This window comes from Phyllobates terribilis, unplaced genomic scaffold, assembly GCF_046119375.1.
Source record: "Phyllobates terribilis strain yellow unplaced genomic scaffold, ASM4611937v1 Scaffold_3__8_contigs__length_932513732, whole genome shotgun sequence".
Classification (NCBI taxonomy): Eukaryota; Metazoa; Chordata; class Amphibia; order Anura; family Dendrobatidae; genus Phyllobates; species Phyllobates terribilis.
The window spans coordinates 670,245-694,441 of record NW_027362763.1 but is presented as its reverse complement, the minus strand read 5'-3'; the positions used below and the strand labels follow the sequence as shown (position 1 = coordinate 694,441).

Sequence of the window (24,197 nt, the reverse complement as noted above, 5' to 3'; positions counted from 1 at the left end):
GGACAAGAGGAAAAAATACTAGCAGCCCAATATGACTGACCAGATTAATCAGTGTTTTTGGTATAAATTCTATCACCACATGTCAGACAATTTACCAGTTGGTGCAGGAGATTGTAAGAAAACCCCCAGACTCCGCATTCATGATCTGCAGGTTTTTGAGTCTGTGTATTTGAATAATTAATTGTACGGGATGTGATCAAAATAATAACAGTGTGGAGGTCAATCATTCTGTGAAGAAACAGCTGTGAATCAGGGGGCCCTTATCTAAGGGTGAAGCCAGCACATGTTGTACCTGCATTTCTCCTTGAAAGCCTGAGAAATATGGATTGTTGGAGACATTGTTCAGAAGAACAGCGTACTTTGATTAAAAAGTTGATTGGAGAAGGTAAAACTTATAAAGAAGTGCAGACAATGATCGGCTGTTCAGCTAAAATGATCTCCAATGCTTTATAATGGAAAGCAAAACCAGAGAGATGAGGAAGAAAACGGAAGACGACCATTCAAATGGATGGAAGAATAGCCAGAATGGCAAAGGCTCAGCCAATGATCAGCTCCAGGATGATCACAGACAGTCTCCAGTTACCTGTGAGGACTGTGACAGTTAGAAGATGCCGGTGTGAAGCTAATCTCTTAGAAAGAAGTCCGCGCAAAGTTCCACTGTTAAAAAAAAGACAAGTACTGAAGCGGATACAATTTGCCAAAGAACACATCAACTGGCCTAAAGAGAAATGGAGAAACACTTTGTGGACTGATGAAAGTAAAATTGTTCTTTTTGGGTCCAAGGGCCGCAGACAGTTCGTCAGACGACCCCCAAACTCTGCATTCAAGCCACAGTACACTCTGAAGACAGTGAAGCATGGTGGAAGCTTCATGATATGGGCATGTTTCTCTTACTGTGGTGCCGGACCTATTTACCGCATACCAGGGATCATGGATCAGTTTGCATATATTAAAATACTTGAAGAATCATAGAATCATAGAATGGTAGAGTTGGAGGGGACCTCCTGGGTCATCTGGTCCAACCCCCTGCTCAAAGCAGGATTCACTAAATCATCTCAGACAGATGTCTGTCCAGCCTCTGTTTGAAGACGTCCATTGAAGGGGAACTCACCACCTCTCGTGGCCGCCTGTTCCACTCATTAATCACCCTAACTGTCAAAAAGTTTTTTCTAATATCTAATCTGTGTCTCCTCCCATTTAGTTTCATCCCATTGCTTCTAGTCTTTCCTTGTGCAAATGAGAATAAAGATGATCCTTCTACAATGTGACAGCCCTTGACATATTTGTAGACAGCTATTAAGTCTCCTCTCAGTCTTCTTTTTTGCAAGCTAAACATTCCCAAATCCTGCAACCGTTCCTCATAGGACATGGTTTGCAGACCAGTCACCATTCTGGTCGCTCTTCTCTGAACTTGCTCCAGTTTGTCTATGTCTTTTTTAAAATGTGGTGCCCAAAACTGTACACAGTATTCCAGATGAGGTCTGACCAAAGAGGAGTAAAGTCCGATAATGACTTCACGTGATCTAGACTGTATGCTTCTGTTAATACATCCCAGAATTGTATTTGCCTTTTTTGCTGCTGCATCACACTGTTGACTCATGTTCAGTCTATGATCTATTAGTATACCTAAGTCTTTTTCACATGTACTGTTGCTTATCTCTATTCCTCCCATTCTGTATATGCTTTTTTCATTTTTATTGCCCAGATGTAGTACTTTGCATTTTTCCCTGTTAAAAACCATTCTGTTGGTTGCTGCCCACTGCTCCAGTTTATTTAGGTCTTTTTGAATCCTCTCTCTCTCTTCTCTAGTATTAGCTATCCCTCCTAGCTTTGTGTCATCAGCAAATTTAATCAGTTTACCCTCAATTCCTTCATCTAAATCATTGATAAAGATGTTGAACAATACAGGTCCCAGGACGGAGCCCTGTGGTACCCCACTTGAGACATTCATCCAGCTGGATGTGAAGCCATTTACAACCACCCTTTGAGTCCGATCACTAAGCCAGTTATGAATTCACCTAACAGTTGCCTGGTCCATTGCATACTTGGTCATTTTTTCAATAAGGATGGTGTGAGATACTTTGTCAAATGCTTTGCTGAAGTCAAGATATACTATATCTACAGCATTTCCCTGATCCACCCAGTCAGTGGTCATGTTGCCTTACGCTGAAGAGGATATGCCCTTAAAATGGGTGTTTCAACAAGACAACGACCCTAAACAAACCAGTAAATGAGCAAAATCTTGGTTCCAGTCCAACAAAATTGAGGTTATGGAGAGGCCAGCCCAATCCCCGAACTTTAATCCGATAGAATACTTGTAGGGTGACATCAAAAATGCCGTTTATGAGGCAAAGCCAATAAATGTCCAAAAAATTGTGGGATGTAGTGAAAGCATCCTGGGCTGGAATAACAGCTGACAGAAGTTGGTTGACTCTATGCAACATAGATGTGAAACAGTTCTAAAAAACTGTGGGTAACAACTAAATATCGGGTTAGTGATTCACAGGATGCTAAATCCTAAAAAAAGAGACATATTGTGAGTTTGTAAAGACAAACACAGACACTGCTATTTTTTTTAGAACAGAACAATGTTCATTTTTTTGTTATTTTCTGTAAAGTAGTTAAAAATTATCTACATTTCACTTCATGTTCTGAATTAGAAAACAGTCTGCAATGTTCCCAATGCTGGAAATAAAAACTAGGACAAAGATTTTGTGCTTCACTCATGTTTTTGAACACACTGTTATTATTGTGAACACTACTGTATATAATCTATAGTGGATCATGTGACACAAGGCGCTATCGTCTAGAACAACCAGACCATAGACAGAGGCTGTGAGACCAGGAGTCAGCCCGGCCGATGTGTTTGATTACTGGCCTCGGAGCAGGTGGAAGGCCGGAGAAGTGTGACAGACAACCAGTTAATCCAGGGCATTCTCCTCTGCACCCCTTGGTCAGAGATGGGGTGATGGTACCTTCTGCCTTTTGTAGATGCTGGAGAGTGGGGCCACCTCACAGTCCTTGTGGGCGCCAAACACCTTGCACATGGAGCAGGTTGGGGTCTCACACGTCAGGCAGTAGATGTTAATCTTCTCATCCTCGTGCTCCTCACACATTAGGTGCTGCTCTGATTTGGTGTTGAGAGGCCTGAAAGACAATGATAGAGATGAGGATCAGGGGCCAACACAGAAACCTGGGGGTCCACAGGAAACCTAAACAGAAAGCCACACCAGATGTTCTCCACCTACATAACAGACAATGCCCACCATGTGGAAGTTATGGATGAACTCTGCACTGGTTAATAAAGTATCAGTACAAGACGTAGGCTCAGGGCTAAAAATATAATCTTCTCTGAGGCCACCACCAGAGGGAGCACTCCTCACACAGATGTATACAATGAGTACTGAAGTGGTCAGTATACTGATCTCTCCCCAGTGATGTATATACAGTGATATCACCGCTCTATATCCTGGTGATCTGGGTGTAGTACTGATCTCTATACTGATCTCTCCCCAGTGATGTATATACAGTGATATCACCGCTCTATATCCTGGTGATCTGGGTGTAGTACTGATCTCTATACTGACCTCTCACCAGTGATGTATATACAGTGATATCACCGCTCTATATCCTGGTGATCTGGGTGTAGTACTGATCTCTATACTGATCTCTCCCCAGTGATGTATATACAGTGATATCACCGCTCTATGTCCTGGTGATCTGGGTGTAGTACTGATCTCTATACTGACCTCTCACCAGTGATGTATATACAGTGATATCACCGCTCTATATCCTGGTGATCTGGGTGTAGTACTGATCTCTATACTGATCTCTCCCCAGTGATGTATATACAGTGATATCACCGCTCTATGTCCTGGTGATCGGGGTGTAGTACTGATCACTATACTGACCTCTCACCAGTGATGTATATACAGTGATATCACCGCTCTATATCCTGGTGATCTGGGTGTAGTACTGATCACTATACTGACCTCTCACCAGTGATGTATATACAGTGATATCACCGCTCTATATCCTGGTGATCTGGGTGTAGTACTGATCACTATACTGACCTCTCACCAGTGATGTATATACAGTGATATCACCGCTCTATGTCCTGGTGATCTGGGTGTAGTATTGATCTCTATACTGACCTCTCACCGGTGATGTATATACAGTGATATCACCGCTCTATATCCTGGTGATCTGGGTGTAGTACTGATCTCTATACTGACCTCTCCCCAGTGATGTATATACAGTGATATCACCGCTCTATATCCTGGTGATCTGGGTGTAGTACTGATCTCTATACTGACCTCTCACCAGTGATGTATATACAGTGATATCACCGCTCTATATCCTGGTGATCTGGGTGTAGTACTGATCTCTATACTGACCTCTCACCAGTGATGTATATACAGTGATATCACCGCTCTATATCCTGGTGATCTGGGTGTAGTACTGATCTCTATACTGACCTCTCCCCAGTGATGTATATACAGTGATATCACCGCTCTATATCCTGGTGATCTGGGTGTAGTACTGATCTCTATACTGACCTCTCACCAGTGATGTATATACAGTGATATCACTGCTCTATATCCTGGTGATCTGGGTGTAGTACTGATCTCTATACTGACCTCTCCCCAGTGATGTATATACAGTGATATCACCGCTCTATGTCCTGGTGATCTGGGTGTAGTACTGATCACTATACTGACCTCTCCCCAGTGATGTATATACAGTGATATCACCGCTCTATATCCTGGTGATCTGGGTGTAGTACTGATCTCTATACTGACCTCTCCCCGGTGATGTATATACAGTGATATCACCGCTCTATGTCCTGGTGATCTGGGTGTAGTACTGATCTCTATACTGACCTCTCACCAGTGATGTATATACAGTGATATCACCGCTCTATGTCCTGGTGATCTGGGTTTAGTACTGATCACTATACTGACCTCTCCCCAGTGATGTATATACAGTGATATCACCGCTCTATGTCCAGGTGATCTGGGTGTAGTACTGATCTCTATACTGACCTCTCACCAGTGATGTATATACAGTGATATCACCGCTCTATGTCCTGGTGATCTGGGTGTAGTACTGATCTCTATACTGACCTCTCACCAGTGATGTATATACAGTGATATCACTGCTCTATGTCCTGGTGATCTGGGTGTAGTACTGATCACTAAACTGACCTCTCCCCAGTGATGTATATACAGTGATATCACCGCTCTATATCCTGGTGATCTGGGTGTAGTACTGATCTCTATACTGATCTCTCACCAGTGATGTATATACAGTGATATCACCGCTCTATATCCTGGTGATCTGGGTGTAGTACTGATCTCTATACTGACCTCTCACCAGTGATGTATATACAGTGATATCACTGCTCTATATCCTGGTGATCTGGGTGTAGTACTGATCAATATACTGACCTCTCACCAGTGATGTATATACAGTGATATCACCGCTCTATGTCCTGGTGATCTGGGTGTAGTACTGATCACTATACTGACCTCTCACCAGTGATGTATATACAGTGATATCACTGCTCTATATCCTGGTGATCTGGGTGTAGTACTGATCACTATACTGACCTCTCCCCAGTGATGTATATACAGTGATATCACCGCTCTATATCCTGGTGATCTGGGTGTAGTACTGATCTCTATACTGATGTAGCACCCTGAGGATTCGGCTGCTACAGGGGTATTGCACCTCAACCCAGAGGTGTGATATTCCACTCCCGGGTAAGGAAGGAGTGTGGAACTGAGCTCAGATAGACTGCATGCACTACATACATCCCATTCCAGAGGAGCAGGCCGACGGTACTCCCACTTAGAAATGTGCAGGTACAACCGAGCCTGTTCCTGGCTGGAGTGGGAGGGGGGTGGTACATCCCATGTAGTGTAGGGGCAGATAGGGGGAGCAGTCTGGGTAGTGATAGGAGCTCATTGGGTGCTGGTCACCTGAGCTCACACATAGAGGGATATATAAGTAGGGCACCAACTTAGATCAGGGTCAGACGCTGAGAACAAGTCAGCTGCAGAGAAGGAAACAGCAGCCCTGGAGAGAGAGAGAGGAGAAAGAAAGAGAAAGACCCAGAGGGGGAAGACTGAAGGGACCCAAGAACCCAAATTAGAGCACCGGGTGAGGAGTCAGCACAAGGGTACCGGAACCCAAGCTGGTGGGGGCAAAAACATCCCTAGCCAGAGACCGGAGGCTGTGGGCAGCATCTGCCACGGCCACCCACTACATCCACCCTGAAGGCATACCACATGGAGGGTCAGGGAACCTAAGGCCAAGGGTTGCCCAACAGAAGGCCCGAGGGAGCTGGACCTAGGTGGATCACTGGTGGGGACGGCTGAAGAAAGGACAGAGGGAGAGCTCAGGGCCATGCTCCGGACTTGTTTGGGGGTTGGCCGGATCCAGGACCTGGTGGACGCAGCACGGCTCGGGTGGTCACTAACAGCTGGAGTGACCGAAACATCCGCAGTAAGTAAACTCCCTTAACTGCACAACCCGAGTCTGTCTTCATTGCCGGCTGCACCGCACCACCACAACCCCCATCCTCTGCGCCTGTCCCCTCTGAGGCTATACCCCTCCCGTTGGGGGTTATCCCACCAAGCTGCACATCCACCATCAGCCTCAGCGGACCCTGCTGCAGCGGCGGCCACAGTGACCGCATTACAACGGGTGGCGTAGTCGACACAAAAGAACTCTTATAACATCAGTAAGGACTGCCACATAACACATAGCTTGACGCCCTGGGCACGGGACCGGGTCACAGCCGCTCGGAGACTACAACCCCCCCCCCCATCTGATCCGGTGCCGGGTATTCCCCTCAAAAAGGAATATGTCCCAGGGGGCGCGTCAACTTTGGCGTAGTCGGCAGGATTACGTGCCCGCAACACCCGGGTACTGCGTGCCTGAAGAAAAGTGCAAGTTTACCTCAGAAAGAAGTCTCCCGCCGGTTCCGGAGGGTCCACGCCATCGGACTCCATCACCAGTCGTTTCCCGCCGATTGTCCGCCATTTCCAACTTGTTCCCGCCATCTGCAGAGTTTCCCGCCACTGGGCGACGCTTCCCGCCAAAACCGCAGATTTCCCGCCTTGGAAGAGCAGCGGACGCCATTATGGGCGTGCCAAAGGAGGGCAAGAGGCCACATCCCATCGTGGGCCGGGACAGAAAATGGCGCCAAAAGTGGAAACCGCCCCCACCAACAGAGACTGTGATGCTGGAGGTGTCTGTCAGCGTGAAAGAACTCCCCCTGGAGCTGACAGTCACCGAGTTGCCCCGGGACCGCCCTCTAAGTGGGAGGAGACGAAAGAGAAGAGAAAAGATGGGTGTCGCTTGGAGCAGTCTAGAACGAGCGCACCCGGAGGCAAGGTGTCCAGAGCGAGAGCACCCGGAGTCGAGGAGAGGAAGAGTAGACCCGGGAATGGAGCGGCAGCAGCGCAGCACCGGCCCGCTGGCCAGGAGCCTGCAAAAAGAAGAAAGAGGAGAGCAGAGCAGCACCGACCCGATGGTCAGGAGCCTGCTGGAGTCAACAACCCCGCTAGGCTTAGCGGAGATCCTGGCGCAGCTTCCCCGAGATCGGGAGTGCGCGCGGAGTGCCCTGGAGGGCCTCGCGGGAAGGATGGCCCGAGTGCAGAGGGAGATCCTGGCGGAGTGGGGCCGGGAGATGGCCCAGCAAGCTGGAACCCGTCCACGGAACCCGCTCCCTTGGAAGAAGACACTGACTGCCTCTGCGGATGACGCGGGAGGACCCAAGGCCGGAGACGGCGCAGAAGAGGGAGCGAGACGCATGGCAGCAGGTAAGGGGGACGCCTATACCCCATACCGGAAGACCGCTTATCTGCCCCAGCTCCCCGTCGCAGAGCCCGAAGGTCCCCCGGCCGTACCCGAGACCGCCATGACACCGCCACCGACTAGGCCCCGACCGGAAGCCGCCGTCGCGACCCCGGTGACGTCACGCGTCGTGACCCGGAGCGTGGCGAAGGAAGAGGAGGAGCCTCCGGCCTGGTCGCAGGGCCTAGCGTTTCCGGGCGCCGCATCCCCAGCAGAGCCATCTACCTCCGCGGAGCCTCCGGCCTGGTCGCAAGGCCAGGTAGCCCAGGGCGCCGCCGTGTTAACAGTTCCATTTACCTTCCAGATGCCCCCGGCCTGGCCGCAAGGCCTGGGTAACCTGGGCGCCCCCACCATCACGCCCGCACCCGAAACACCAAGGGTGCCATATCTGGGAGAGGACCCCTTCAGCCAGCTGGCGTGGCCGGACGGGCGGCCTTTCATCTGGCCCGAAGAATTCTTGGAACTGGAGCGACAAAAGAAGTTAGGTCCCTTGTGTGAGCCCCTAATCCCGGCTCCGAAGCCCGTGACTCGGGTCTCGCCTCCACTAGAAGAAGCCCAATTCGTGTGGGACCCCACGGGAGAAGATTTGATGGGGTTCACCGGAGAGACTCGGGCAGCTGCAGCTGAACGCACAGAGTGTTGCCGTCAACAGCTGGCAGAGTTTCAGAGAGAACGGGAGGAGAGGCGGGTCAGAGAGCAATGGGCCCAGACCCGCAGCGCGGAGCAAAAGAGTCGGACCAGAAGGGACCCCTATGCAGCAAATCGTCCCCGTACCATCGGGACGGTAATAAAGTTTAATGCGCAGCATGGGTGGGGCTTCATAAAGGACCGGAACACCATGGGTGACGTCTTCGTTACCCGACGGGACGTCGAGTCCCACCTGCCAGAGGGTCACAAAGGCCGTGACCTCTACGTCGGTGACGAGGTAACGTTCACCCGGCACAAGTGTGCCAAGGGACTTTACGCCCTCCACGTGCATCGCCTGACAGAGGAGGAGTTGCGGTGTAGGGAGGAGGAGCCAGAAGACCCGGACGGGTTCAAGGCTAGAAGGTACTATGACTGAGATAGTACAAAGGACTGTATATAGTTACCTGTCGGGGTACCCAAGTAACCGTGGCTGCTTTAAAGTTTAGTCCCCGTTGGGACCAGTGAACAGTTTAACCCGTGTGTCCCCTACCCAAACCAGGCTGAGGACTGTGAGCAGCCATCCCTTTCCCTTTACTTGGCCGGGGACTGAGAACGGCCAAATTCCCCTGTATATAGTTGCGCTTCCTAAAGCGCCCCCTACCGGTTTTATAGGAGAAACCATTTTTCTAGAAAGACTGTCGCACTTTTCCCGGACACACGTTGCACAGTGTCCGGAGGAGGAACCTGAAACCAGAGAAGTCTACGAGAATGTTTTATATGAAAAGTTATATATAATGTTTATATGTTTTATATGTTCATATAAAAATTTTGTATGTTTTGGTGTTTTTGTCTTACAGCCCGAGGACGTGCTGTGATTTACCAGGGGGGAATGTAGCACCCTGAGGATTCGGCTGCTACAGGGGTATTGCACCTCAACCCAGAGGTGTGATATTCCACTCCCGGGTAAGGAAGGAGTGTGGAACTGAGCTCAGATAGACTGCATGCACTACATACATCCCATTCCAGAGGAGCAGGCCGACGGTACTCCCACTTAGAAATGTGCAGGTACAACCGAGCCTGTTCCTGGCTGGAGTGGGAGGGGGGTGGTACATCCCATGTAGTGTAGGGGCAGATAGGGGGAGCAGTCTGGGTAGTGATAGGAGCTCATTGGGTGCTGGTCACCTGAGCTCACACATAGAGGGATATATAAGTAGGGCACCAACTTAGATCAGGGTCAGACGCTGAGAACAAGTCAGCTGCAGAGAAGGAAACAGCAGCCCTGGAGAGAGAGAGAGGAGAAAGAAAGAGAAAGACCCAGAGGGGGAAGACTGAAGGGACCCAAGAACCCAAATTAGAGCACCGGGTGAGGAGTCAGCACAAGGGTACCGGAACCCAAGCTGGTGGGGGCAAAAACATCCCTAGCCAGAGACCGGAGGCTGTGGGCAGCATCTGCCACGGCCACCCACTACATCCACCCTGAAGGCATACCACATGGAGGGTCAGGGAACCTAAGGCCAAGGGTTGCCCAACAGAAGGCCCGAGGGAGCTGGACCTAGGTGGATCACTGGTGGGGACGGCTGAAGAAAGGACAGAGGGAGAGCTCAGGGCCACGCTCCGGACTTGTTTGGGGGTTGGCCGGATCCAGGACCTGGTGGACGCAGCACGGCTCGGGTGGTCACTAACAGCTGGAGTGACCGAAACATCCGCAGTAAGTAAACTCCCTTAACTGCACAACCCGAGTCTGTCTTCATTGCCGGCTGCACCGCACCACCACAACCCCCATCCTCTGCGCCTGTCCCCTCTGAGGCTATACCCCTCCCGTTGGGGGTTATCCCACCAAGCTGCACATCCACCATCAGCCTCAGCGGACCCTGCTGCAGCGGCGGCCACAGTGACCGCATTACAACGGGTGGCGTAGTCGACACAAAAGAACTCTTATAACATCAGTAAGGACTGCCACATAACACATAGCTTGACGCCCTGGGCACGGGACCGGGTCACAGCCGCTCGGAGACTACAACCCCCCCCCCCATCTGATCCGGTGCCGGGTATTCCCCTCAAAAAGGAATATGTCCCAGGGGGCGCGTCACTGACCTCTCACCAGTGATGTATATACAGTGATATCACCGCTCTATATCCTGGTGATCTGGGTGTAGTACTGATCTCTATACTGACCTCTCTCCAGTGATGTATATACAGTGATATCACCGCTCTATATCCTGGTGATCTGGGTGTAGTACTGATCTCTATACTGACCTCTCACCAGTGATGTATATACAGTGATATCACCGCTCTATATCCTGGTGATCTGGGTGTAGTACTGATCACTATACTGACCTCTCCCCAGTGATGTATATACAGTGATATCACCGCTCTATATCCTGGTGATCTGGGTGTAGTACTGATCTCTGTACTGACCTCTCACCAGTGATGTATATACAGTGATATCACCGCTCTATGTCCTGGTGATCTGGGTGTAGTACTGATCTCTATACTGACCTCTCACCGGTGATGTATATACAGTGATATCACCGCTCTATATCCTGGTGATCTGGGTGTAGTACTGATCTCTATACTGACCTCTCACCAGTGATGTATATACAGTGATATCACCAAACTATATACTGGTGATCTGGGTGTAGTACTGATCTCTATACTGACCTCTCACCAGTGATGTATATACAGTGATATCACCGCTCTATGTCCTGGTGATCTGGGTGTAGTACTGATCTCTATACTGACCTCTCCCCAGTGATGTATATACAGTGATATCACCGCTCTATATCCTGGTGATCTGGGTGTAGTACTGATCTCTATACTGACCTCTCACCAGTGATGTATATACAGTGATATCACTGCTCTATATCCTGGTGATCTGGGTGTAGTACTGATCTCTATACTGACCTCTCACCAGTGATGTATATACAGTGATATCACCGCTCTATGTCCTGGTGATCTGGGTGTAGTACTGATCTCTATACTGACCTCTCCCCAGTGATGTATATACAGTGATATCACCGCTCTATGTCCTGGTGATCTGGGTGTAGTACTGATCTCTATACTGAACTCTCACCAGTGATGTATATACAGTGATATCACTGCTCTATATCCTGGTGATCTGGGTGTAGTACTGATCTCTATACTGACCTCTCACCAGTGATGTATATACAGTGATATCACTGCTCTATGTCCTGGTGATCTGGGTGTAGTACTGATCTCTATACTGACCTCTCACCAGTGATGTATATACAGTGATATCACCGCTCTATGTCCAGGTGATCTGGGTGTAGTACTGATCTCTATACTGACCTCTCCCCAGTGATGTATATACAGTGATATCACTGCTCTATGTCCTGGTGATCTGGGTGTAGTACTGATCTCTATACTGACCTCTCACCAGTGATGTATATACAGTGATATCACCGCTCTATATCCTGGTGATCTGGGTGTAGTACTGATCACTATACTGACCTCTCACCAGTGATGTATATACAGTGATATCACCGCTCTATGTCCTGGTGATCTGGGTGTAGTACTGATCGCTATACTGACCTCTCACCAGTGATGTATATACAGTGATATCACCGCTCTATATCCTGGTGATCTGGGTGTAGTACTGATCACTATACTGACCTCTCCCCAGTGATGTATATACAGTGATATCACCGCTCTATATCCTGGTGATCTGGGTGTAGTACTGATCACTATACTGACCTCTCACCAGTGATGTATATACAGTGATATCACCGCTCTATGTCCTGGTGATCTGGGTGTAGTACTGATCTCTATACTGACCTCTCACCAGTGATGTATATACAGTGATATCACTGCTCTATATCCTGGTGATCTGGGTGTAGTACTGATCAATATACTGACCTCTCACCAGTGATGTATATACAGTGATATCACCGCTCTATGTCCTGGTGATGTGGGTGTAGTACTGATCACTATACTGACCTCTCCCCAGTGATGTATATACAGTGATATCACTGCTCTATGTCCTGGTGATCTGGGTGTAGTACTGATCTCTATACTGACCTCTCACCAGTGATGTATATACAGTGATATCACCGCTCTATATCCTGGTGATCTGGGTGTAGTACTGATCACTATACTGACCTCTCACCAGTGATGTATATACAGTGATATCACCGCTCTATGTCCTGGTGATCTGGGTGTAGTACTGATCGCTATACTGACCTCTCACCAGTGATGTATATACAGTGATATCACCGCTCTATATCCTGGTGATCTGGGTGTAGTACTGATCACTATACTGACCTCTCCCCAGTGATGTATATACAGTGATATCACCGCTCTATATCCTGGTGATCTGGGTGTAGTACTGATCACTATACTGACCTCTCACCAGTGATGTATATACAGTGATATCACCGCTCTATGTCCTGGTGATCTGGGTGTAGTACTGATCTCTATACTGACCTCTCACCAGTGATGTATATACAGTGATATCACTGCTCTATATCCTGGTGATCTGGGTGTAGTACTGATCAATATACTGACCTCTCACCAGTGATGTATATACAGTGATATCACCGCTCTATGTCCTGGTGATGTGGGTGTAGTACTGATCACTATACTGACCTCTCACCAGTGATGTATATACAGTGATATCACTGCTCTATATCCTGGTGATCTGGGTGTAGTACTGATCACTATACTGACCTCTCACCAGTGATGTATATACAGTGATATCACCGCTCTATATCCTGGTGATCTGGGTGTAGTACTGATCTCTATACTGACCTCTCACCAGTGATGTATATACAGTGATATCACCGCTCTATATCCTGGTGATCTGGGTGTAGTACTGATCACTATACTGACCTCTCCCCAGTGATGTATATACAGTGATATCACCGCTCTATGTCCTGGTGATGTGGGTGTAGTACTGATCACTATACTGACCTCTCACCAGTGATGTATATACAGTGATATCACCGCTCTATGTCCTGGTGATCTGGGTGTAGTACTGATCACTATACTGACCTCTCACCAGTGATGTAAATACAGTGATATCACAGCTCTATATCCTGGTGATCTGGGTGTAGTACTGATCTCTATACTGACCTCTCACCAGTGATGTATATACAGTGATATCACCGCTCTATATCCTGGTGATCTGGGTGTAGTACTGATCACTATACTGACCTCTGACCAGTGATGTATATACAGTGATATCACAGCTCTATATCCTGGTGATCTGGGTGTAGTACTGATCTCTATACTGACCTCTCACCAGTGATGTATATACAGTGATATCACTGCTCTATGTCCTGGTGATCTGGGTGTAGTACTGATCAATATACTGACCTCTCACCAGTGATGTATATACAGTGATATCACTGCTCTATGTCCTGGTGATCTGGGTGTAGTACTGATCTCTATACTGACCTCTCACTAGTGATGTATATACAGTGATATCACCGCTCTATATCCTGGTGATCTGGGTGTAGTACTGATCACTATACTGACCTCTGACCAGTGATGTATATACAGTGATATCACAGCTCTATATCCTGGTGATCTGGGTGTAGTACTGATCTCTATATTGACCTCTCACCAGTGATGTATATACAGTGATATCACTGCTCTATGTCCTGGTGATCTGGGTGTAGTACTGATCAATATACTGACCTCTCACCAGTGATGTATATACAGTGATATCACTGCTCTATGTCCTGGTGATCTGGGTGTAGTACTGATCTCTATACTGACCTCTCACTAGTGATGTATATACAGTGATATCACCGCTCTATATCCTGGTGATCTGGGTGTAGTACTGATCACTATACTGACCTCTCACCAGTGATGTATATACAGTGATATCACCGCTCTATATCCTGGTGATCTGGGTGTAGTACTGATCACTATACTGACCTCTCACCAGTGATGTATATACAGTGATATCACCGCTCTATGTCCTGGTGATCTGGGTGTAGTACTGATCTCTATACTGACCTCTCACCAGTGATGTATATACAGTGATATCACTGCTCTATATTCTGGTGATCTGGGTGTAGTACTGATCACTATACTGACCTCTGACCAGTGATGTATATACAGTGATATCACAGCTCTATATCCTGGTGATCTGGGTGTAGTACTGATCTCTATACTGACCTCTCACCAGTGATGTATATACAGTGATATCACTGCTCTATGTCCTGGTGATCTGGGTGTAGTACTGATCAATATACTGACCTCTCACCAGTGATGTATATACAGTGATATCACTGCTCTATGTCCTGGTGATCTGGGTGTAGTACTGATCTCTATACTGACCTCTCACTAGTGATGTATATACAGTGATATCACCGTTCTATATCCTGGTGATCTGGGTGTAGTACTGATCACTATACTGACCTCTCACCAGTGATGTATATACAGTGATATCACCGCTCTATATCCTGGTGATCTGGGTGTAGTACTGATCACTATACTGACCTCTCACCAGTGATGTATATACAGTGATATCACCGCTCTATGTCCTGGTGAGCTGGGTGTAGTACTGATCACTATACTGACCTCTCACCAGTGATGTATATACAGTGATATCACCGCTCTATGTCCTGATGATCTGGGTGTAGTACTGATCACTATACTGACCTCTCACCAGTGATGTATATACAATGATATCACCGCTCTATATCCTGGTGATCTGGGTGTAGTACTGATCACTATACTGACCTCTCACCAGTGATGTATATACAATGATATCACCGCTCTATATCCTGGTGATCTGGGTGTAGTACTGATCACTATACTGACCTCTCACCAGTGATGTATATACAGTGATATCACCGCTCTATGTCCTGGTGAGCTGGGTGTAGTACTGATCTCTATACTGACCTCTCACCAGTGATGTATATACAGTGATATCACCGCTCTATGTCCTGATGATCTGGGTGTAGTACTGATCACTATACTGACCTCTCACCAGTGATGTATATACAATGATATCACCGCTCTATATCCTGGTGATCTGGGTGTAGTACTGATCACTATACTGACCTCTCACCAGTGATGTATATACAGTGATATCACCGCTCTATGTCCTGGTGAGCTGGGTGTAGTACTGATCTCTATACTGACCTCTCACCAGTGATGTATATACAGTGATATCACCGCTCTATGTCCTGGTGATCGGGGTGTAGTACTGATCTCTATACTGACCTCTCCCCAGTGATGTATATACAGTGATATCACCGCTCTATATCCTGGTGATCTGGGTGTAGTACTGATCACTATACTGACCTCTCCCCAGTGATGTATATACAATGATATCACCGCTCTATGTCCTGGTGATGTGGGTGTAGTACTGATCACTATACTGACCTCTCACCAGTGATGTATATACATTGATATCACCGCTCTATATCCTGGTGATCTGGGTGTAGTACTGATCACTATACTGACCTCTCACCAGTGATGTATATACAGTGATATCACCGCTCTATCTCCTGGTGATCTGGGTGTAGTACTGATCACTATACTGACCTCTCACCAGTGATGTATATACAGTGATATCACCGCTCTATATCCTGGTGATCTGGGTGTAGTACTGATCACTATACTGACCTCTGACCAGTGATGTATATACAGTGATATCACCGCTCTATGTCCTGGTGATCTGGGTGTAGTACTGATCTCTATACTGACCTCTCACCAGTGATGTATATACAGTGATATCACTGCTCTATGTCCTGGTGATCTGGGTGTAGTACTGATCAATATACTGACCTCTCACCAGTGATGTATATACAGTGATATCACTGCTCAATGTCCTGGTGATCTGGGTGTAGTACTGATCTCTATACTGACCTCTCACTAGTGATGTATATACAGTGATATCACCGCTCTATATCCTGGTGATCTGGGTGTAGTACTGATCACTATACTGACCTCTCACCAGTGATGTATATACAGTGATATCACCGCTCTATATCCTGGTGATCTGGGTGTAGTACTGATCACTATACTGACCTCTCACCAGTGATGTATATACAGTGATATCACCGCTCTATGTCCTGGTGAGCTGGGTGTAGTACTGATCACTATACTGACCTCTCACCAGTGATGTATATACAGTGATATCACCGCTCTATGTCCTGGTGATCTGGGTGTAGTACTGATCTCTATACTGACCTCTCACCAGTGATGTATATACAGTGATATCACCGCTCTATGTCCTGGTGATCGGGGTGTAGTACTGATCTCTATACTGACCTCTCCCCAGTGATGTATATACAGTGATATCACCGCTCTATATCCTGGTGATCTGGGTGTAGTACTGATCACTATACTGACCTCTCACCAGTGATGTATATACAGTGATATCACTGCTCTATGTCCTGGTGATCTGGGTGTAGTACTGATCACTATACTGACCTCTCACCAGTGATGTATATACAGTGATATCACCGCTCTATATCCTGGTGATCTGGGTGTAGTACTGATCACTATACTGACCTCTCACCAGTGATGTATATACAGTGATATCACCGCTCTATATCCAGGTGATCTGGGTGTAGTACTGATCTCTATACTGACCTCTCACCAGTGATGTATATACAGTGATATCACCGCTCTATGTCCTGGTGATCTGGGTGTAGTACTGATCTCTATACTGACCTCTCACCAGTGATGTATATACAGTGATATCACCGCTCTATGTCCTGGTGATCGGGGTGTAGTACTGATCTCTATACTGACCTCTCACCAGTGATGTATATACAGTGATATCACCGCTCTATGTCCTGGTGATCGGGGTGTAGTACTGATCTATATACTGACCTCTCCCCAGTGATGTATATACAGTGATATCACTGCTCTATATCCTGGTGATCTGGGTGTAGTACTGATCACTATACTGACCTCTCACCAGTTATGTATATACAGTGATATCAACGCTCTATATCCTGGTGATCTGGGTGTAGTACTGATCTCTATACTGACCTGTCACCAGTTATGTATATACAGTGATATCAACGCTCTATATCCTGGTGATCTGGGTGTAGTACTGATCACTATACTGACCTCTCACCAGTGATGTATATACAGTGATATCACCGCTCTATGTCCTGCTGATCTGGGTGTAGTACTGATCACTATACTGACCTCTCACCAGTGATGTGTATACAGTGATATCACCGCTCTATATCCTGGTGATCTGGGTGTAGTACTGATCACTATACTGACCTCTCACCAGTGATGTATATACAGTGATATCACAGCTCTATGTCCTGGTGATCTGGGTGTAGTACTGATCACTATACTGACCTCTCACCAGTGATGTATATACAGTGATATCACCGCTCTATGTCCTGGTGATCTGGGTGTAGTACTGATCACTATACTGACCTCTCACCAGTGATGTATATACAGTGATATCACCGCTCTATATCCTGGTGATCTGGGTGTAGTACTGATCTCTATACTGACCTCTCACCAGTGATGTATATACAGTGATATCACCGCTCTATATCCTGGTGATCTGGGTGTAGTACTGATCACTATACTGACCTCTCACCAGTGATGTATATACAGTGATATCACCGCTCTATATCCTGGTGATCTGGGTGTAGTACTGATCTCTATACTGACCTCTCCCCAGTGATGTATATACAGTGATATCACTGCTCTATATCCTGGTGATCTGGGTGTAGTACTGATCACTATACTGACCTCTCACCAGTGATGTATATACAGTGATATCACCGCTCTATATCCTGGTGATCTGGGTGTATTACTGATCACTATACTGACCTCTTACCGGTGATGTATATACAGTGATATCACTGCTCTATGTCCTGGTGATCTGGGTGTAGTACTGATCACTATACTGACCTCTCACCAGTGATGTATATACAGTGATATCACCGCTCTATATCCTGGTGATCTGGGTGTAGTACTGATCTCTATACTGACCTCTCACCAGTGATGTATATACAGTGATATCACTGCTCTATGTCCCGGTGATCTGGGTGTAGTACTGATCTCTATACTGACCTCTCACCAGTGATGTATATACAGTGATATCACCGCTCTATGTCCTGGTGATCTGGGTGTAGTATTGATCTCTATACTGACCTCTCACCAGTGATGTATATACAGTGATATCACTGCTCTATGTCCTGGTGATGTGGGTGTAGTACTGATCAATATACTGACCTCTCACCAGTGATGTATATACAGTGATATCACCGCTCTATATCCTGGTGATCTGGGTGTAGTACTGATCTCTATACTGACCTCTCACCAGTGATGTATATACAGTGATATCACCGCTCTATATCCTGGTGATCTGGGTGTAGTACTGATCTCTATACTGACCTCTCACCAGTGATGTATATACAGTGATATCACCGCTCTATATCCTGGTGATCTGGGTGTAGTACTGATCTCTATACTGACCTCTCACCAGTGATGTATATACAGTGATATCACCGCTCTATGTCCTGGTGATCTGGGTGTAGTACTGATCACTATACTGACCTCTGACCAGTGATGTATATACAGTGATATCACAGCTCTATATCCTGGTGATCTGGGTGTAGTACTGATCACTATACTGACCTCTCACCAGTGATGTATATACAGTGATATCACCGCTCTAGGTCCTGGTGATCTCGGTGTAGTACTGATCACTATACTGACCTCTCACCAGTGATGTATATACAGTGATATCACCGCTCTATGTCCTGGTGATCTGGGTGTAGTACTGATCACTATACTGACCTCTCACCAGTGATGTATATACAGTGATATCACCGCTCTATATCCTGGTGATCTGGGTGTAGTACTGATCACTATACTGACCTCTCACCAGTGATGTATATACAGTGATATCACCGCTCTATGTTCTGGTGATCTGGGTGTAGTACTGATCTCTATACTGACCTCTCACCAGTGATGTATATACAGTGATATCACCGCTCTATATCCTGGTGATCTGGGTGTAGTACTGATCACTATACTGACCTCTCACCAGTGATGTATATACAGTGATATTACCGCTCTATATCCTGGTGATCTGGGTGTAGTACTGATCTCTATACTGACCTCTCACCAGTGATGTATATACAGTGATATCACCGCTCTATATCCTGGTGATCTGGGTGTAGTGCTGATCATTATAGTGACCTCTCACCAGTGATGTATATACAGTGATATCACCGCTCTATATCCTGGTGATCTGGCTGTAGTACTGATCACTATACTGACCTCTCACCAGTGATGTATATACAGTGATATCACAGCTCTATATCCTGGTGATCTGGGTGTAGTACTGATCTCTATACTGACCTCTCACCAGTGATGTATATACAGTGATATCACTGCTCTATGTCCTGGTGATCTGGGTGTAGTACTGATCAATATACTGACCTCTCACCAGTGATGTATATACAGTGATATCACTGCTCTATGTCCTGGTGATCTGGGTGTAGTACTGATCTCTATACTGACCTCTCACTAGTGATGTATATACAGTGATATCACCGCTCTATATCCTGGTGATCTGGGTGTAGTACTGATCACTATACTGACCTCTCACCAGTGATGTATATACAGTGATATCACCGCTCTATATCCTGGTGATCTGGGTGTAGTACTGATCACTATACTGACCTCTCACCAGTGATGTATATACAGTGATATCACCGCTCTATGTCCTGGTGATCTGGGTGTAGTACTGATCTCTATACTGACCTCTCACCAGTGATGTATATACAGTGATATCACTGCTCTATATCCTGGTGATCTGGGTGTAGTACTGATCATTATACTGACCTCTCACCAGTGATGTATATACAGTGATATCACCGCTCTATGTCCTGGTGATCTGGGTGTAGTACTGATCTCTATACTGACCTCTCACCAGTGATGTATATAGAGTGATATCACCGCTCTATATCCTGGTGATCTGGGTGTAGTACTGATCACTATACTGACCTCTCCCCAGTGATGTATATACAGTGATATCACCGCTCTATGTCCTGGTGATGTGGGTGTAGTACTGATCACTATACTGACCTCTCACCAGTGATGTAAATGTAGCACCCTGAGGATTCGGCTGCTACAGGGGTATTGCACCTCAACCCAGAGGTGTGATATTCCACTCCCGGGTAAGGATGGAGTGTGGAACTGAGCTCAGATAGACTGCATGCACTACATACATCCCATTTCAGAGGAGCAGGCCGACGGTACTCCCACTTAGAAATGTGCAGGTACAACCGAGCCTGTTCCTGGCTGGAGTGGGAGGGGGGTGGTACATCCCATGTAGTGTAGGGGCAGATAGGGGGAGCAGTCTGGGTAGTGATAGGAGCTCATTGGGTGCTGGTCACCTGAGCTCACACATAGAGGGTGTATATAAGGTGGGCACCAACTAGAATCAGGGTCAGATGCAGAGAACAAGTCAGGCGCAGAGAGCAAGACAGCTGCAGAGGAGCAGACAGCAAGCAGAGAGGAAGTCAGCCTGCAGCAAGAGAGAGACCCTGAGTGAGAGTGGAGCAGAGAAAGACCCAGAGGGGGAAGACTGAAGGGACCCAAGAACCCAAATTAGAACACCGGGTGAGGAGTCAGCATCAGGGTACCGGAACCCAAGCTGGTGGGGGCAAAAACAATCCCTAGCCAGAGACCGGAGATCGTGGGCAGCGTTTGCCACGGTCACCCACCACATTCACCCCGAAGGCACACCACGTGAAGGGTCAGGGAACCCAGGGCCAAGGGTGTCCCAACAGAAGGCCCGAGGGAGCTGGACCTAGGTGAATCACTGGTGGGGACGGCTGAAGAAAGGACAGAGGGAGAGCTCAGGGCCACGCTCCGGACTTGTTTGGGGGTTGGCTGGATCCAGGACCTGGTGGACGCAGCACGGCTCGGGTGGTCACTAGCAGCTGGAGTGACCAGTACAACATCTGCAGTAAGTAAACACCCTTAACTGCACAACCCGAGTCTGTCTTCATTGCCGGCTGCACCGCACCACCACAACCCCCATCCTCTGCGCCTGTCCCCTCTGAGGCTATACCCCTCCCGTTGGGGGTGATCCCACCAAGCTGCGCATCCACCATCAGCCTCAGCGGACCCTGCTGCAGCGGCGGCCACAGTGACCGCATCACAACGGGTGGCGTAGTCGACACAAAAGAACTTTAGCAACATCTATAGAACTGCCACATCACACTGAGCTTGACGCCCTGGGCACGGGACCGGGTCACAGCCGCTCGGAGACTACAACCCCCCATCTGATCCGGTGCCGGGTATTCCCCTCAAAAAGGAATATGTCCCAGGGGGCGCGTCATATATACAGTGATATCACCGCTCTATGTCCTGGTGATCTGGGTGTAGTACTGATCACTATACTGACCTCTCACCAGTGATGTATATACAGTGATATCACCGCTCTATATCCTGGTGATCTGGGTGTAGTACTGATCACTATACTGACCTCTGACCAGTGATGTATATACAGTGATATCACAGCTCTATATCCTGGTGATCTGGGTGTAGTACTGATCTCTATACTGACCTCTCACCAGTGATGTATATACAGTGATATCACTGCTCTATGTCCTGGTGATCTGGGTGTAGTACTGATCAATATACTGACCTCTCACCAGTGATGTATATACAGTGATATCACTGCTCTATGTCCTGGTGATCTGGGTGTAGTACTGATCTCTATACTGACCTCTCACTAGTGATGTATATACAGTGATATCACCGCTCTATATCCTGGTGATCTGGGTGTAGTACTGATCACTATACTGACCTCTCACCAGTGATGTATATACAGTGATATCACCGCTCTATATCCTGGTGATCTGGGTGTAGTACTGATCACTATACTGACCTCTCACCAGTGATGTATATACAGTGATATCACCGCTCTATGTCCTGGTGAGCTGGGTGTAGTACTGATCACTATACTGACCTCTCACCAGTGATGTATATACAGTGATATCACCGCTCTATGTCCTGATGATCTGGGTGTAGTACTGATCACTATACTGACCTCTCACCAGTGATGTATATACAATGATATCACCGCTCTATATCCTGGTGATCTGGGTGTAGTACTGATCACTATACTGACCTCTCACCAGTGATGTATATACAGTGATATCACCGCTCTATGTCCTGGTGAGCTGGGTGTAGTACTGATCTCTATACTGACCTCTCACCAGTGATGTATATACAGTGATATCACCGCTCTATGTCCTGGTGATCGGGGTGTAGTACTGATCTCTATACTGACCTCTCCCCAGTGATGTATATACAGTGATATCACCGCTCTATATCCTGGTGATCTGGGTGTAGTACTGATCACTATACTGACCTCTCACCAGTGATGTATATACAGTGATATCACCGCTCTAGGTCCTGGTGATCTGGGTGTAGTACTGATCACTATACTGACCTCTCACCAGTGATGTATATACAGTGATATCACCGCTCTATGTCCTGGTGATCTGGGTGTAGTACTGATCACTATACTGACCTCTCACCAGTGATGTATATACAGTGATATCACCGCTCTATATCCTGGTGATCTGGGTGTAGTACTGATCACTATACTGACCTCTCACCAGTGATGTATATACAGTGATATCACCGCTCTATGTTCTGGTGATCTGGGTGTAGTACTGATCTCTATACTGACCTCTCACCAGTGATGTATATACAGTGATATCACCGCTCTATATCCTGGTGATCTGGGTGTAGTACTGATTACTATACTGACCTCTCACCAGTGATGTATATACAGTGATATCACCGCTCTATATCCTGGTGATCTGGGTGTAGTACTGATCTCTATACTGACCTCTCATCAGTGATGTATATACAGTGATATCACCGCTCTATATCCTGGTGATCTGGGTGTAGTGCTGATCATTATAGTGACCTCTCACCAGTGATGTATATACAGTGATATCACCGCTCTATATCCTGGTGATCTGGCTGTAGTACTGATCACTATACTGACCTCTCACCAGTGATGTATATACAGTGATATCACAGCTCTATATCCTGGTGATCTGGGTGTAGTACTGATCTCTATACTGACCTCTCACCAGTGATGTATATACAGTGATATCACTGCTCTATGTCCTGGTGATCTGGGTGTAGTACTGATCAATATACTGACCTCTCACCAGTGATGTATATACAGTGATATCACTGCTCTATGTCCTGGTGATCTGGGTGTAGTACTGATCTCTATACTGACCTCTCACCAGTGATGTATATACAGTGATATCACAGCTCTATATCCTGGTGATCTGGGTGTAGTACTGATCTCTATACTGACCTCTCACTAGTGATGTATATACAGTGATATCACCGCTCTATATCCTGGTGATCTGGGTGTAGTACTGATCACTATACTGACCTCTCACCAGTGATGTATATACAGTGATATCACCGCTCTATATCCTGGTGATCTGGGTGTAGTACTGATCTCTATACTGACCTCTCACTAGTGATGTATATACAGTGATATCACCGCTCTATATCCTGGTGATCTGGGTGTAGTACTGATCACTATACTGACCTCTCACCAGTGATGTATATACAGTGATATCACCGCTCTATATCCTGGTGATCTGGGTGTAGTACTGATCACTATACTGACCTCTCACCAGTGATGTATATACAGTGATATCACCGCTCTATGTCCTGGTGAT

At 47.1% G+C, this 24,197-nt stretch overlaps 1 protein-coding gene across 1 annotated transcript in view; it reads right to left on the bottom strand.

Annotated features, from left to right (window-relative positions):
* The window catches only part of TRIM54 (tripartite motif containing 54), a 540,134-nt gene that overhangs the window by 318,178 nt on the left and 197,759 nt on the right, over window positions 1-24,197 (bottom strand). The window contains exon 3 of the mRNA XM_073673604.1: window positions 2,976-3,147. Coding sequence (XP_073529705.1) covers window positions 2,976-3,147 — 172 coding nt within the window. The remainder of the gene's footprint in view (window positions 1-2,975; window positions 3,148-24,197) is intronic.